The 18,486-nt window shown below is 40.4% G+C and overlaps 1 protein-coding gene across 1 annotated transcript; it reads left to right on the top strand.

The window, feature by feature from the left end:
* Window positions 1–6,260: 6,260 nt before the first annotated feature.
* Tktl1 (transketolase like 1) lies at window positions 6,261–18,047 on the top strand. The gene is given in 11 exon segments (XM_085685213.2): window positions 6,261–6,286; window positions 6,288–6,363; window positions 9,011–9,108; window positions 10,586–10,756; window positions 10,835–10,962; window positions 12,358–12,396; window positions 12,399–12,538; window positions 13,161–13,319; window positions 16,145–16,267; window positions 16,269–16,302; window positions 17,869–18,047. Coding segments are annotated over 11 exon segments (1,152 nt in total). The 5' UTR covers window positions 6,261–6,281.
* The last annotated feature ends 439 nt before the right edge of the window (window positions 18,048–18,486 follow it).

Genomic DNA, 18,486 nt, shown 5'->3' with positions numbered 1-18,486 from the left:
TTCAGATAGGCTGAACTTCGGATGAAAAACAAATACTTCACAAAAAAAGTAAGAAGGAGGTTGAAGAAACTGTGCAGTGGTTAAGAACACTTGCTACTCTCACGGAAGACCTTGGTTGGATTCCCAGAACCCAGAAGGTGGCTCACAGCCATTCATAATTTCTGTTTCAGCAGATTCAAGGCCCTCTTCTGACTTCTTCAGACACCAGACATATATATGGTGCACATTCATATATGCAGGAAAAACATTCATACACATAAAAAGTAAAAATTTTAAAAACACTAAAAAATGATTAGCAAATTGTAAATCAAAGTATTAATTAAATACCATTCACTTATCTATGAGGTTGCCAAAAATTAAAAGCACTAATAATATCCAGTAGTTATGAGAAGGTAAGAAAAAGAACACTCACATACTCTAAAAATAAGATCAGTTCAGATTCTTTACCATGCTAAATAAGGCAGCATCTACTGAAAATTAAATGCAAGAATCTTTTAACCTAGCAAGAACAGCAAAGTCCAGTGGCAATCGGGTGACAACTTTGAAGCTCTTACACTGGAACTCCTAACTTTTGTATCAAGATACTGCATTTGGACTCCCATGTTATTGAATCTCAGCACACCACTGGGTGCCATGCTGGTGTGAAAGGGACTCGTCCCAAGTCACCGAGACAAACTTAAGGCCAATGGCCAAAAGTTCAAAGAAAAAGTGTACACATTCTACTATAACGGAAACTCACCCAAGTCAGGCTCCACGGTCAAGTTACAGGACAGATTTGGACTAAACCGTCACTCTGGGCTTGTTGGACAGAACGTTCTAGAAGGGAAAATAGCTCAGAAACATCTTAAAGTCTCATGATGGCCAGCTCACATCACCAGCTAAGAAACCTCTTGAAGGCTGGGCGACTGTATGTGAGGGATAACCACCCGAAAACGTTGGAATTTCAAGGTGTACTTTTTAATATGGTGATAAACTGTGAATATTAACTTCACAATTATAACTATTTTAAATTGCAAGTTTCAGTTTCACAACGTTCACTATGTTCTCTACATCTCCAGTCACAACTATCCTCTAATTACAGAACTTATTTCATCACCCCCGCCGGAAAACTGTACCTGAACATGGAGATAGTCTCTTTGAGGAATTGCTAACCCAAAGAAAAATATTTAAAAAAAATAAAATAAAATAAAATTAGTCTGTAGAAAACTGAAAATTCAAGTGACAGATTTCAAAATTCTTTTTGAAATGGCCACACAGAAGCAGCATATAGGCGTGTGGCGGAGGGATAAACATATAGTGAAAAACAAACACAGCTGTGGAAAGCGGAAGGATACATGTGGTAAGTGATGCACGTGCAAAAACAGAAGACTACACGTGCAGTGCAGTGGAAGACTATATGTGCAACAACAGAGTACATGTGTGGTGGAGGGATATATATATACTTGGAGGGATATATATATATATATATATATATATATATATATATATATATATATATATATACTTGGAGGGATAGACATATAACCAGAATAGACTTATAACTGAGTCACGGACTTGTGGCGGAGGAATGGACTTGTAGAGCTGAGGCGTAAGCCTGTGGCATACGTGCGGAGGGATCAGCTAGTTCCAGGAGGGACATTTTAACTGAGTCACAGGCTGGGGCAGCCATTTAATGCTGCAGAGCATGATGCTTTCGTAGTGTGTCAGAAGCTGAGGCGGGTGGTGGGATGGCCCGCAATGCTGGGACATGGTCAACTGTCTGCAAATCTATTCCATCAGGGCCGTAACTCCCTCGACCTGCTGCCTGGGAGTACCTTACTATGCGGTTCTTCGGTCCTTACTGAAGTTGTGAGGTGAATGGAACCTGCCGTTATCCTCCATTTTCGGCCTTCTGGGATCACCTACCGCCGCTAGATGCCCATAAAGTACTGTCTTCTTCAGCCCTGGTCGCAGGAGCACTCCCCTGACTACTCTGGCCAAGGTTCTGGAAGCCCACAAGACCTCCTTAGTAAGGAAAAATCTAGAACTCGGTCGACTGAGTGAGCAGTCAGTATTCCCTGGTATTTATTAGGGTAGTTCTAGTTAGGCATTTTAGCAGGGAATAGAGTTTTGTGTGTAAATTGCAATGGAATTGGGGGTGGTCGTGGTCGAGCAGACCCTTACTCCAGATATTTGGGTGAAAAACAAACAAACCATGCTCTGTGGAAAAAGGTAGCGCTCCAAGAGGTGAGGAGGGAAAGAGGAAATATGAGAGTCAACACACAACAAGTGTGCTTTCCAAAAAAAGTAGTTGACGACTTGTAAAAAATCGGTTAATGGATTTGCTGGTGTTTGTTGTTTGTTGAAGGTAATTTTGCACCGATATTGACAAAGGATATGGAGGGGTCTATAGCCCAGACAGGCCCTGAAGTGAATACAAGGGAGTCTCCTGCCTCCCCAAAATTTGGAATTAAGGACTATAACGCTGCTTGTCCACAGTTCTCTCTTTCTCTCTCTTTTTGAGGCTTGTTTGTTTGGGGGTTTGGTCTCTCGTGTTTTGAGATAGATGTTGCTCTACATAGCCCTGGCTGTCCTAAAATTTGAAGTGTAGGCCAGGCTGACTTTGAACTCACAAAGATTTGCCTACCTCTGCCTGCTGAGTGCTGGGATTAAAGGCATGCACAACTATACCCAGCTTCTCTACAGTTTTTCAATGACTAAACTACTAGCTATATGTCTATTCAGACTTCCTAATACTGACTAGGTCCTGTTAGATTTTCTCTTTCTAGAATTTTTTCAGTTATTTTGATTAACAAGATTTTAAGATACAGTTGTCCACATTATTTTTTAAAAATTCCTTTTCATTTCTTTAAGGGTGACAAGAATAGCCTCATTTTTATTTTCTGGGTTATTTCAGTCTTTTCACAGTTTTGCCTGTCTAGCTAAAGCTTTGTTAATATTTTGAAGAGCCAACTTTGGATACTGCGGGTTGTACTTCAGTGCAAATCACTTGCCTAGTATACCCTGGCCTTGATAATTAACACTGCACAAAAAAACTAAAGTTTAGTTTATTAGATTTTCTACCTCTTTTGCTACACTTATTTTTTTTATTTCTGCTATGATCTTTATTATTCTTTCCCTTCTTAAAGGATTTTGGTTTAGTTCTTTTGTAGTTAGGTTGTTGATTAGAAATTATTTAAAATAAGTTTTAGCTTTCCATTTTTCTTAAAGCTGCTTTTGCTGCATAGGTTTTGGATTTTTTCTTTTATTTTCGTGCATCTGTTTCTAATTTTCCTTGTAATATTTTTCCTTTAGTTTGTATAAGAGTTCATTATTTAGGGGCAGGAGAGATGGCTCAGCAGTTAAGAGCATTGCCTGCTCTTTCAAAGGTCCTGAGTTCAATTCCCAGCAACCACATGGTGGCTTACAACCATCTGTAATAAGGTCTGGCCTGCAGGCATGCACACAGAAAAAAAAAGAGTTCATTATTTCATTATTTAATTTCCACAAGTCTGTTGGATGTTTTATGTAGTGATATTTTGTTTGTGTTTTAACAAATAAAGCTTGCCTGAAGATCAGCGTGCAGAACTAAGCTACTAGAGGCCAGACAATGGTGACTCACACCTTTAATCCCAGCACTAGGAAAGTGGAGACAGAAAGGGATATGGCTGGGAGGAGAGGGGACTATAAGGCAGGAGGAAACAGGACCTTGGATGCAGTCTGGGGTTTGGTGGAGACAGATGCAATCTGGAGATGCAGTCAAAGGATCGGATTGCCCCTTTGGTCTGAGCATTGGTAGCGGTAAGAACTCTTTAGTGGCTGGCTGCTTTGCTTCTCTTCTTGTTTGATCTTCAGACAAACTTTATTTGTTAAAACACAAACAAAATGTCACTACAGTTTTCTGTTTTTCTGTCCTTGTAGTCACAAAGTACTTTGCATGGTTTTTCCTTTTTATTCTGCCTTGGTGTTCAGAGTGCAGCTCAGTAGTAGACTATTTGCCTACCATGGGCAAGACCTTAGGTTTCATTGCCAGCACTGCAAAAATAATTTGCCCTGAAACCTGAACTATGACATTAAGAGGACAATGTAGTTGCAGTTTAAGACACAAGATTTGGCTAGGTGGTGGTGCCACACACCTCTAATCCCAGCACTTGGGAGGCAGAGGCAGGTTGATCTAAAGGTCAGCCTGGTCTACAGTGTGAGTTCCAGGACAGCCAGGGTTACACAAGGAAACCCTGTCTCATGGGGGAGAAAAAAGACACAAGATTTTGTTTTGTTTTATGGGTCTTAAATACAGTCACATTGTCATCTTAATGTTATCCTGTCTACCACCACCACCCCTGCTGAGGTTACAATTACAGGGTATGACACCAGGCTTTTTTTTAATGAAGCAAATGTGTTTATTTATGTCTTTTAATTTTATCAAATACAGAGAAACAGATTTAAGAAGACAAATATTAGCAGAGCATACTGGCGCAGGCCTTTAATCCCAGCACTTGGGAGGCAGAGGCAGGTAGACCTCTGATTTGGAAGGCAGTCTGGTCTACAGAGTTAGTTCCAGGACACTCATTTTAAAAGAAATGTTCAGTGAAACCCTGTCTCGAATAAATAAGTAGATAGATAGGTAGATAGACAGAAATGCTTGTTACAAGTCTATTTTATCTTTTTTCTCCCCCCCCCCCTTTTTTGGTTTTTCCAACTGCCTCTGCCTCCCAAGTGCTGGTGGTATTAAAGGAGTGTGCCCGTCACCACCCAGATTGTCTATCTTACCTTAAAGTAGATAGATCATAAAATATACAGAAGTTGCTCCAGTTTTTTTGTTTGTTTGTTTGGTTGGTTGGTTTGGTTTTGGTTTTTTGTTTTTAAAGCATGGGTTCTGGTGGTAATTGGCAAACACTTTACTGATAAAAGTAGCTCCCAAGTTACAGCTTTGTTTCTTACAATTGCTTTTTTGGCTGAGGTGAGACGATATTTCATCAGAGTTGTTTGCTTGTTTGATTTTTGTGATGGTGGGAATAAATCTTGATCACCCACCTGCTAGGCAACACTCTATCACTAAGCTGGCTTCCAGTCTCAGCTTCTTGATTCCTAGGATTACAGGTATCAGTTACCATGATTGTAGTTTATAGTTACATGTTCTTGGTAACTAATGATGCTATTTTTTTTTCACGACAGGGTTTTGCTGTGTAACTATGGCTGTCTTGAAACTCACTCTGTAGACCAGGCTGACCTCGAACTCACAGAGATCTGCCTCTCTGCCTCAGCCAATATTTTTATATACTTGTTGGCCTTACACAGTTCTTTCTTTGAAAAATCTGTTTAGATTATTTACTCACTTTAATTCATTGTTGAAGTTTTGAGTTTCTCATCTTTTGAATGTTAATGCTTTGTCAAATGAATAGCTGGAAAATCTTTTCTGGGAGTAGGTTCTCTCTCCCCTATAAGAAATTTATTTTAGAGCCAGGCAGTGGTGGTGCACGCCTTTAATCCCAGCACTCAGGAGGCAGAGGCAGGCAGATCTCTGTGCGTTCAAGGCCAGACTGGTCTACAAGAGCTGGTTCCAGGACAGGCATCAAAGCTACAGAGAAGCCCTGTCTCAAGAGAGAAAGAAAGAAAGGAAGAAAGGAAGGAAGGAAGGAAGGAAGGAAGGAAGGAAGGAAGGAAGGAAGGAAGGAAGGAGAATTAGCTCAGTGGTTAAGAGCCCTGACTGCTCTTTCATAGTTCCTGAATTCAATTCTGAGCACCCACATGTTGGCTCACAACCATCTAACTACAATCCCATGGGATCTGATGCCCTCTTCTGGTGTTTAAACATATGTGCCAACAAAAACACCCATATACATAAAGTATATAAATAAATAAATCTCTAAATTCATTTTAGGTAGTAGAATGGAATCTGTGCGATGGTTCTGATAGAGTGAAGCATATGGAAGTTCTGCATATGATAGCATATGAGGAAAAGAACACTCAAATCAATAACAAATTGAACTAAGCCCAAGTGCATGATGCTCCTCTGATAGAAGAGTGTGTTACTGTGTAGAGAGAGAGATTGGGAGGTCGTTGGCCTCTCAAATAGCCTTTAGTGCCTCAAGCATAAAAAGCCATGACCCAGCATCTCTGATGCTTGGTTGAATTCAGTCAGGCTAGGGGAAATGACTGCTACTTTTAGTTCAAAGACACAGTGTACTGCTCCTATACATAAAAATATAAGGTACCCACTGGGAACATTTGCCTGTGAGAAATGACTTGCATTGTGTCTTCCTTTCAGCCATCTCACAGCATGCAGCAGTGCTGTCGAGATCATGTCTGCTGTTCTTCTACACAATGAGTTATAAACAGGCAGGCCCAGAGAACCTAGACAATGACCAATTCATCCTTTCAAAGGTATAATGACAGTGGAATACTGCTGCTTGTTTTTTTCAGGGGTGGGGTTTTTTTTTGTTTTGTTATGTTCTGAGTCAAGGGCTTGTGTAACCCAAGCTAACCTCCAACTCCAGGTAACCCAGACTGACCATGAACTCCTTATCTTCCTACCTCTAACTTCTGAGTTCTGGAATTAGAGTTGTGTGCCTTGCTTGATGCTTGCTTCTTAAATTACACTTTAAAGGCACCATATGGCAATAGGTGCCATTTGAAATGGACCCTTAAAATGGGCCATTTGCTATTTTGTTGTCTTTTTTAATTCACAGTACAGAATTGTTCTAGTGAGACCCATTTGGAGCCATATGACATGTAAGGGCAGGAAGGATGTAATGTGGCAGCTGGCCATCTTTAGTGTTCCACCTCACTCCACCTAGAACTGAAGTCTCCATTGGTAGATCATACTTTTCCCATCCTCTGTGCTGCTTTGAGAGGCATGTGACTTCAATAAATCTGCCTTGCTGAACCTGCAGAAAACTGAAGATGACTTAGAAGAAGCATCAACCCAAAACTTAAGGGCTTTTAGTTTCACAAGTTTTCTCTTTTTTGTTTTTATTTTGGGTTTTTTGTTGTTTTTTGGTTTTGTTTTTGTTTTTAGCTAAGCAAGCCTAAGGAGTGGCCAAAAGATCTTTGTTTGAACAACTTCTTGAAAGCTACTTGGTGCTGGAACTCCCTGGAAGCAAATTCTTCCCTGTGGGAGTATCCATACCTTCATTCTAGTTGCCACCATTGAGTTGTACCTCTCAATGCATAATAATTGATAAGAAAAAGAAAACCCTATCTGAATATGACACATACCTGTAATCTATACAATCAGGCAGCTGAGACAGGAAAATTAACAAGTTTGAGGCTAGCCTAAACTGTGTAGGTCCAGGCCAGACTGGGCTACAAAAATAGTATATAAAAAATGTGAGGTAAGAATCCTTTTTGGACCCTTGTGCCATGTCAGGCTTCTTACTGGCACTGCACCCACAATCTCAATCTGTCCTATAATCTCCTACTCCTGAGTGGAGGCTCTGACTCCATGCCAAAAGATAAAGTCCTAAGACTTATTTGCCTTCTCCACAGCTAGGAGGAAGCAGAGATATTGTAGGTCTGTGCTCCAAGGGTATGTAAGACATCTGGAAGCCCGGGCTTCTTACTCTAGCTGTTTTTCTGTTGCTAATGAAACACTCTGGCCAAAAACAACTTGAGGGGAAAGGATTTATTTGGCTTTAACTTCTAGGTCACAGCCTATCATTTAGAGAAGTCAAAACAGAAACTCAAGCTGCTTTACTGGCTTGCTTTCCTCTCTGACTCATACACAGATAGCTTTCATACACAACCTAGATCCCCTTGCCTAGGGATGGTGCTGTCAACAGTGGGGTGCAGCTGGGCCTTCCAAAATCAATTATCAATCAAAATAGTCTATATCAGACATAGAAATGGGTCAGTCTTATTGAGGCAATTCTTCAATTAAGGCTCCTTCCTAGATGACACTAAGTTGGTCAAATTGACAATAAAAACTAACCAGCATGCTCCAACTCTTAACTTGACACAAACATGTCACTGTTAAACCATAACCTTTCCTTTCTTGTTTGTTTCCTAGCATTCACATTAATATCACATTATAAAATACAGTACAAATTTAAAAGTCACCTATTTAAGAATTCCAACACTTTACAAGTTCAGCGTCTCTTTAAAAGATCAATGTCTCTTAACTGGAATCCTACAAAGTAAAAAATAATAATAAGTTATATACTCTCTTCCTCCAAAAGGGAGAACCAGGACGTAGAAACAGTGAAAGCAAAACCCAAAATTCAGCAGTATAAGTCAAATCCTGTAGCTCAATGTCCATTATCTCAAAGTCACTCATAATACAATCCTCTGGGCTCCAAAGGGTAGCTCCACCTCCTGAATTCTGGCATCTGCAGCACACGCAGTTTGTCTCCTAGGCTCAGGTTTGCACCACTTCACATCTGATCCTGTCCTTGGTGGATAGTGGCAATGAATAAATTTCATGTGTCTAGAAGCTCAGGAGCAAGGTGTCTCCCACCAAAGCAGCAGCATTTTGGCACGGCTTTTCATCCTGTAGGAGAGTACATTCTCCCCATGAAATACTAATAACCTGCTGTATATAGAGTAACGGATATTAGCCAAAGGGAGGTAGAGTGATAGAAAGTTAATCACCAACATTGGCACTGCCTAGAATACTCAAATGCTTTTGTGTTTATAGTTAAAAACCCATATTCTCAAAAACTTTAACATCTGACTTGTGCACAGGTAGACCAAAGACTATAAAAATGCTCTACATTTTCTGTTTTGCATTTAGGTTCCTTCCTCTATGTTCTAAAAGCTTCATTTGTCATCACCATACTGTGGGTTCTGTGGCAGTGGGTGTCATCCTTATCTTTGTCACCCAGTTTCCAGTTCAGGGAAGGCCCCAGGCTTGACTCACGGCCATCTTATTAGATTTATCTGAGACTTAGTAGATGTGGCAAAGAAGATTTCATGCAGTGGGGTGGAAGGGGTCGTTCCCGTGGGTCAGCAGGAGTAGCTTGCACTGAGTACTAGCCTGAAGCCCATGTTGTACAGCTGTTCCTATATTCACTGGGTCTCTTTTCTCTTACAGGGACTACCATTTGTTAATGTGGCAACAGGATGGCCTGGGCAAGGACTAGAGGTTGCCTGTGGGGTGGCATATACTGGCAAGTACTTTGACCAAGCCAGGTAAGGACTTACAAAAATCCATTTCACTATCTCCCTGCACTTTGCCTCATTAGTTTGAGAAAACAATGATGGACTTGAAAGCTCTGCCTGCAAAGTTTTGAAGCAGTAAATAACCTCATTTGTGGAACTGTTCTGGCATCTTTGGTTGGGTCTAAGTGGTGACTAGAGTATTAGAATACGAATATTTTCTGAGACTGCTTCGTGTTTTATGTCCTGCAGAGTTTCACTGTAGAATGAACAATATGTACTTTGCATTAGGAGCCGCCAAATATTAGTAACACATGTCCTTTACTGGGGTGGTTCACAGTCTCTTTCTTGGACCTGTGTTCATCTGCTGCTTGTGATGAGCAGTACTACAGGTGAAATGCCTGGTTTATACCTAGGACTTCCTGCAGCCTGAGCAGCATGTGGTGATCCTGAATCTAGAGCTCCTATGGTTCAGTTTCTCCATAGTGTGATGCTTATCTTTCATAGGATCTCAGGAGATAGCTACCTAGCTCCTTGGAAGCCTCATTTCAACTCAGAGGATCCCTTTGGAAGTACTTAGTTGTGTTTCCTCCACCCTTCCAGCAACTTTCTTATTCCATTTCTAACAGTTTACTCACACATTTCTCACTGCTGTAAATTTTCACCCATGATTGCCTCTTAGTGACAACCTTGAGTTTAGTAACTTTCCTTAAGGGTTAGGGAGATAAGCGGCTCAGCAGTTAAGAGTACTAGCTGTTCCTACAAAAGACCCAGATTGGGTACCCAGCACCTACATGGCAGCTCACAACTGTCTGTAACTCCAGTTCCAAGGGATCTGACATTTTCTTAGACATATACACAGGCAAAACACTCATACACATAAAATAAATAAAACATTTTTAAAACAACTTTTCTTAAACCCACAGTACTTCCAAGAAGTCTACAGTGCATTTTATTTGTATAAATGGTTCATGTATCTGCTACAGAGGAATGTGCTATTTATGGTAGAGCATAGCTTCCTAGGTAGGATGTTTCTATTACTATGATGATTTGTAAATAAATTTTAAGGTCAGAAATAAAAGGTGCCAATGGAACTTTCTGGGGGAGAAAGTATATTGCCTTGTTTATATGTTTCAGGGACTTACTTTCTCATTCCCTCTTGCTTGATGACAAACCAGGAGAGGAAGCAGAACCAGCTAAAAATAGTCTTAGAGGTGTACTGAGGCTATTGGTCAAAAGTAAAGTGTCTCATGAGGCTCAGACTTCATTTCCTCAACTGCTAAACTTGGGGAAAATGGTGAGGAAAATAGTCTTAAGGACATTTTGGAGCCTGAAGCAGCTCCCAGAATCAGTCAGTCAGTCTGTCTGTCTGTCTCTCACTCTCCCTCCCTCTCTCCCTCCCTCCTCTTCCTTCTTCTTTTTAGCTAATCTCCCTGAAATTGATTTGCTTGGGGCCCAAGTGACCCCCAGCAGGGTCCTAACTGTTTCTTGATTTGTTTCTAACTACTAGGCATTCTGTCTTCTGGGTGATAGGGAGTCTCTGGAAGGCATTGGCCTTTGCATCCTACTACAGTCTGGACGATGTCATGGCAATCTTTGATGTGAACTGCATTGGACATGGTGGCTCCATGTCCATTGAACACTGCATTGCTGTCTACCAGAAGTGTTGTGAAGCCTTCGGGTAATTGTTCCTTTGTTGTTGTGCCTTCTTTCTGTCCCATCCTCCTTCCTCAATGTAATATAACCTCCTTGATGACATGTGGAATAATTATGTGGTGGATAGGCATAACGTAGAGACCCTATGCCATGTGTACTCACAGACAGCTCAAGTGAGAGGCAAACCCACTGCTGTGGTTGCCAAGACCTTCAAAGCCAGAGGCATGCCAAGTAAGTGTTTTCTTCCTGCGAGTATTCAAAACATTTGTCCATGGAGCAGAACAGATAGAAAGAGGCACTGACTAGGCAGATGATTTCCTTAGTAAACAGTGTTAATGCTGATAACATGCAAGGTTGCTTCTCTCTCTTGACCTCACTAGCTAATATGATGTCTGGTTAGGATAGGAGGGGAAGGTCAAACTTCTACCAAATAAAAAAATTTTTTTTGCCCTTATAAGAGAACGACTAGTGGAACAACTCGCCAGTGGGAACAGTTCCCTAACAGAGAAAGATCTATCTGGATCTATATGCAGGGGCAAACCCATGAGTAAGGTGATATATGTAAATACATTTGTCTAGAACTAGACCATCTGGAAGAACACCTAGAAAACTGAAGCTTGGGAACTGAGGCTAGTGATAGCCTTATTTTTTAAATAAAATCTTTTTTATTCTAATTAATTCACAAATGAAAACATCAGCTAGTTTAAGGAAGCCTCTTAAACACTTTCCTAGTCCAAAATTCCATATTTCTCACTGAATCTCTATACAGTTAGCATGGCCATTCTTAAGTAGTGGAGCTTCACTAAGTGTTTTTCACTTTCATTATTACATTTTTGTTCGCCTAATCCACTGCATAAAGTGTTAAAACTGGGGGAAATGAGGTATAATACAAGATGTAACTCTGCACATTTCAAGATTGCCATCTGGAATAGTCTACCTCAAATTTAGTTTTTCAAGTTAAAGTAGTTGAAGAAGATGTGATTCATCTTTTTAAAATTAATATAATTTAGAATAACACTGATCTGTGACTCCTCCCAAAAGATACAGCCTTATTCTGGCTCTACTAATTTGGTAAATGACAACTTTACCAATGAGCCCTTGCCAGAACCTGAATGTTTTCCTTGCCTTCACTTACATACCCAGTTACTGGAGTGTAATCTTTCTATAGCACATCTGATCATTCACTCCCATGCCCCTTTCAAACCTTTCATGGTTTCCAATCTTGCTTTGGGTAAAAACTCAAACACATAACGTCACTCTGCTTGGTCTGTATTTTCAGCCTTGTTTCTTTCATAAACCCTCCATTCACCAACATGTGCATCAGTGCCTCCCTCAAAAGCCTCAGGACCTTTCTTTTTTATTTTATTTATTTTTTATTTTTTTATTTATGAAAGTTTATTAATTCATAAAAGTTTCCATTTCCGCCCCTCCTCCCAACACCCTCCCACTCCCCCCGCTGGGACCTTTCTTAAGCTGCTCTTACTGCAGTTCCATCCCAGAACCACTATGTCAGTCCTTATTTCAGTGATTCATGTTCAGATATCTTTTCTCTCAAAGTGACTTTCAGATAGATAATCTGGAAGAGTCATTAAGAACCTAGAATGAATATCCTTTGTTTTGTTATAGATATTGAGGATGCATAAAGTTGGTATGGAAAGCCAATGCCACAGATGCAATTATCAAATTAATTGAGAGTCAGACACAGACCAACAGGATTCTTGAACCACCACCCCCTATTGAGGACTCACCTCAAATCAACATTATGGTTATAAATATAACCTCACCAATTTAAATAGCTGATGACATGGTATGCAAAAATGTGGAAGAGTGGAAGACTAAAGTCATGTACATCATCATGTGGGTTTTTTTTTTTTTTGCAATTTCATGGGACTAGAGAGATGGCTCAGAGGTTAAGAGCACTGGCTGGTCTTCCAGGGGTTTTGTGTTCAATTCCCAGCAACCACATGGTGACTCAGTGGCCTGCAGGCATACATGCAGGCAGAATACTGTATACATAATAACTTTTTTAAAAAAAAATACTTTCTTAATACACGAGTCTTCATTTATCCTGATCTCTATGGATGAACTAGTTGGTAGACAGTAACGGAATTTGGTTGATGATTATAAGCTGTATAAATAATTGTACCTCTTATTTTAACTCTGAAATGTCTTCTTTTTGGGGGGGTGGGTTGGTTGGTTTGGGGAAAGTTTTGTTTATTTGTTTTTTGAAATAGGGTCTCACTAGAGCCCAGGCTAGACTTGAATTCATTATCCTTCTTGAGTTCTGAAGTTACAGGTATGAACCACCATATGTGTGATTCTGAAGGATACTGTTGGTAAATCAGAAATTTATCAATTATAAACCTATAAAGTAGTAACATCTTTCTAAGTGTACCAAGAAACTCTGACCACTTGACTTTTTCTTCTAGAAAAAAAAAGCATGTGGTTTGGCTCTGGCTAAACTAGGCCATGAAAATGACAGTGTTATTGTGCTGGATGGTGACACCAAGAACTCCAACCTTTCTGCCATGTTCAAGAAAGAACACACAGAGAGATGCATCCAGTGTTATATTGCTGAACAAAACATGGTAAGTGTATAATGCAGGTCTCTCCAGTCTTCTTGTTAACAATTATTAGATTAAAGGTCTTCCACAGAAGCATTCCAAAGAAAAAAGAGGTAAGTAGTCACCTAAAGTCAGAGACAGGGTGTAAACTAGCCAACACCCTCTGGGCATCCTGACCATATAGATCGGGCAACAGGCTGAGAGCTCTAGGTCTGAAATGTTCTGAGCTCCCTAGTAGCCCTTTCTGTTCCATCTAGACTATAACTAGGCAACTTTACAGCCACCCATGGAAAACAGATTGAGAAACTACCAGATCTCTGTAAGTTTGAGGTCAATCTGATCTACAGACTGAATTCATCTACAAAGTGAGTTCCTTGTCAGCCAGAACTGCATAGTGAAACCTTGTCTCAAACAATTTCTTTTAATTAACAAATACCAATAGTTAAAAATTATCAAAAAATTAAAAAGAGAATACTAATAGTTAAAGCTAGTACCCAGGGTAAATCTGAGCCCAGAGTGATAATATGCAGAGAGTGCACGCACCATTCTCAAGAGAAAGGAGCTGATGAGGGGAAACCCTTAGATATTCCCACATAGAGGATGACAGCTCTCTCCTATCTTTACATTGCAGAGGCTAAAAACAACCTTGAAGGGCACATTTCTGGACTAGCAGAGCTCATGTGAATGTATTTTGAAACAAGTAGTCTGATTTTTAAAAAAAAATTAAATTGCCAGCATTTAAAAATCAGATTTTTATGTAGAAGCCAAATTCCTTTGCATTTGGTGTGTTACACATATTGTTGGCATTATTAGCACTAATGAAATATAGAGTCATGTGGTAAAGCCAAAAAAAGAAAAAAAAAAAGGAAACTGTCACCCTGCCCCTCACCTTGATTCACCAAATTCCTTCATTCTCTTGAAAAGCAGAAATAACTACCAATTGGTTGGCATTCCCTTATAAGGCCCACTGGGAGTCAAGCATCATCCCTGTTTAGATGGGCATTCCCAGCCAGCTCTCCAGGGATACTGTACTCTGCTGGTCCCAGTGTTCTTTTATAGCATTTCTCTAACCCACCAGTGCTGGAATTTAAGGATACCTGTTAAGTAATAGACCATCACAATGTTCATTCTTGGGTTTTTTATTTTGTTTTTATTGTGGTATTATGAATTAAATACAAGGCCTTGCATAAGCAAGGCAGGTGCTCTACCACTAAGCTACATCTACAGCTGCTCTTTTCATTTATAGAATAAGTGCAAACCTTATTTTTTAAAATTGACCTTCCTATCAAAAAACTTGCTGTATGACTGCTTCATTGATTACTTCAGCCAACAGTCCTATATTTTGGACGTCACTTTGGTAGGCCTCCAACTAGAAACTTATTACGTAGCTGAAAATTAACCATAAACTTTTGATCTTCGCGCCTCTGCTTTCAATCCACAGTACCTGGCTCAACATGATTATTTCAAATTGTTTATTATTTGATCTGGAGGTTTTATACTCCAGAATGCCACCCAATGTGACACCCTTTTGACAATTAGCTGGAAGATAGTTGGTAGAAAGACAGCAGGAAAAGAGTCCATGGGCCTACACTCTGGCAGATGAATGTAAAGCCAAGTCAATTATTATTTAAAAGTGTCTTGGTTTTGGAACCAGCCACAATCCCACCCCCTTGGAAAGTTCTTTGCTCCTAGAGAAAGTCATGTCTTAGTTCAAAGCTGCCTAGAGTATATGAGCCTAGAGTGCCAAGGGAAATAACAATAGAAAGTGAAGGCCATGCACATCGGGGGCTAGAGAAATGCCTCAGCCAAAAGACCCAAGTTTGCTTTTCAACACCGGTGCTGGGCAATAGCCTATAACTCCAGCTCCAGAGGATCCTATGGTCTCTTCTGGCCTCCACAGGCACCCAAACACACACAGACACAAATGGGAAGGAAGGGGAGGGGAGAGAGAGATTTTTAAAATTGTGCACATCAGGGCAGCTTTAGACCAGACACAGTCACAGTCTCTCAGAGCCTGTGTCTGATCTGAAGCCCAAAGAGGAATAATGAGCACAGAGCTTTGAGAACTCAACCTTCATGCCCATCAACAGGAGGTTTGCACTTTCTAGCCACATTCATGAGACAGCAGTACTGGTCCTATTATAACATCACAGAAATCTGAAGCATGATGGGTGGTCCTTGTGGCAAAGAGAGGTAATTTGTTCTGAATATTAGTGAGAGGTTGACTGTGATGCCACTCAAGGCCAAGAGACCACTTGGAAAAAATTTGACTTTAGGGTTCTTCTTGGAAATGGAGGTCTAAATGAAGTAGGCTAAAGACAAAGTAGAAAATGAGAAAGCAGAGATAATGACTAAATGACTTTTTTTGACAAGTTTCTGTGAAGTAGAACCAATTGGGGGTAGATTCTGAAAGGAAGGGTAAGGTGAAATGAGAAAGCAGAGATGGATGGTAATAACACAAAATAACAGATGATTTAAAAGAAAGTCAAAAACTGATTGAAAGGAACATCATAGGATTGGAGATAGCATCTATTAAAAAAAAGGTTGTGATCTGAGATGAGCAGTAGAAGGGCAAGCTGGTGACTCAGGGTGGAGGACAGGGGATGGACAGGCAAATGGATAGACACTTCTTTTCTTAACCTGGTCTCTAGGAGGTGTGAGGTTAAGTATACCACTTGAGGTGGGTAAGAGAGATCCAAGGAAGAACATAGAAAGAGACATTCTAGGATTGCAGAATAGTTAACCATGTGAGGAGTACGAGTTACATCATGTAGTCTCTGTGGTTTAGTGGAGGACGGGATAAAGCCAAAACTCCAGGCATATTCTGCTTCCTGTTCTTTGTGTTTTAGATGAATGTGACTCTGGGCTGGGTCACTTGTGACTGGATCATTGCTTTTGTTTGCACCTTCGCTGCCTTTTTCACCCAAGCATTTGATCAGATACACATGGCAGCCACCTCTCAAATAAACATCAAGCCTTATTGGTTCCCATTGTCGGGTGTCTACTGGTATGGATTCTGAACATCATCATGTTGATAGCTTTGTTTAGGCATTGCATTTTCTTTTCTTTTTTGTTGTTTTAATTTTGTTTCTCGAGACAGGGTTTCTCTGTGTAACAGTTTTGACTGTCCTAGAACTTGCTTTGTAGTCCAGGCTGGCCTCGAACTCACAGACGTCCAACTGCTTTGCCTCCCAAGTGCTGGGATTAAAGGCGTGCAGCTCAACCACCCAGCATAGGCCTAGCATTTTCTTACTGTTCACAAAAGGGATTATTTTTGAAAAACTTTATTGTGTTATAGATGTTTCAGGTACTATGAATACCAATCCAGATGAGACACATTATTGTAAAGTACCCATTCAGCCATTGAGAAATCCTTCTCTGCAGGCCTTTCTGAGACTTACAATATATCAAATCTGAATAAGATCTATGCACACATCCCAGAATTGCTTTCTGTGCTCTGTTTGGTCACAAGCTAATTGGAACTAGAAGGATCTGGAGCTATATAAAAAGAAAAAAAGTATCCAGGAGTTTCTTGGTTTACAGATGGCAGGGAATCCTACTCATGAATTACAGAAATTACATGGGAAAGATGATTCAGCTTGTGGGCCAAGTCACCTAGAGAGTTGGGCAGCTTACATTTGCAGCTAGAATGCTGTTGATGTGCACTCAGGAACTGCACAAGTGACTACCTCGGAGAACTAAACTGTAGAAAGTAGCTCTGGCTAGAGCTGAGTGTGAAGATAGCTAAGTGAATGTGAAGTGAGACACAAACAGTGGTCCAGGGAACAAGTCAGCTGAGACATAGCAGCACTTTTGTTTGGGCAGGGATAGCAGCCTGAGAAAGTGCCCTAAAATCTTTAACCAAAACTGGGTTCATTGAGAATTTGAAAATCAGGAGAGCTACTGAGACACAAGTGGATCTAATGTAGAGAGGATCTGGACTTCTGAGATTAGACAGTTGTCCTAGGCAACACAGTGTACATAGGACACTCCTCCCAGGAAGAGGTAGACTCCCTCTAGAGTACATTGTGATTTCTATACACTGAGTCCACATATCAAGGCGTTCTTAGTCACAGCAGCATCCTAGGGTATACCAAAAGTATGTTATCTGGTACTTGAAAGGCCTGCCAAAATGAATAAGACACTTCAATCTGGAAAGATCTGTTTTCTTGAGGATGAGAAGTAGAATAAAGCCAGAAATACCTTAGGATGCTCTTAAGAAGAGAGGGACACAGGATCAGAGACTGGACAGGGCTGACTCCAGCCAGTGACATTCAGAGAAAAAAAAGAGCATTGGATTAACTTGAACAGTACTACTACTACTACTGTGTGACCAGCCAACTGAAATCTGATCTGAAAGATCATCTGATAGTCTAACCTAGAATATTTTAGTGAGCTTTCAAGGAATATGGTTATGTAAATTACAGCAAGGGTTGAACCTTGCAGGGCTTTGCTGTAGTACAGGGTGCTCTGGATCAGTAAGAGTAGCAGCTTCTCAAAAATGATGGAAGGAGTTGAAGGTGGGTTCCTGATAATGATGTGTTCATGTTTTGTTGGTATGTGGTTTTCTCAGATGATGACAACCCTTACCATGTGACCCTGAAAGACCTGGCCATGTTCTGAGCAATTCCCAACTGCACTGTTTTCTATCCAAGTGATGCCATCTCCACAGAGCATGCTGTTTAGGCAGCCAATACTAAGATATGTTTAAAGAATGCCAAATCAGAAAATGCTTCTGGGCTCTACTACTAGTTTTGAACTGGTGAGAGTTTTGTTTGTTTGTTTTCCTAGCATAAAATATAAAATTTGGTTCTAGATGCTGAGGGTGCTAGTGTATTTACCTAGGATGCATGAGGCCCTGGGTTTGATCCCCTGCACCATATAAACTGATCATGGTAGTACACACCTAAAATCTTAGCATTCAGAAGATGGAGCCAGGAAGGTCAATATTTCAAGGTCACCTATATTAATAGTTTTAAGCCAGCTTAGGATTCATGGGACCCTAACAACAGGGGATTGTGGACATGAATGCATTAGGATTGTAAAACATGCAAAGCTTACTATATGGCTAGAGAGATGGCTCAGTGGATAAAAAGCTTGCTACACAAGCATGAGTACTAGAATTTAGATCTCTAAAATTCACATAAAAATTGGACAGGAAGCCAGGTGTGTTGACAAAAATCTTTAATCC

Source organism: Myodes glareolus, chromosome X (assembly GCF_982192425.1).
Source record: "Myodes glareolus chromosome X, mMyoGla1.1, whole genome shotgun sequence".
Lineage (NCBI taxonomy): Eukaryota > Metazoa > Chordata > Mammalia > Rodentia > Cricetidae > Myodes > Myodes glareolus.
This window is presented reverse-complemented; position numbering and strand designations above follow the sequence as displayed.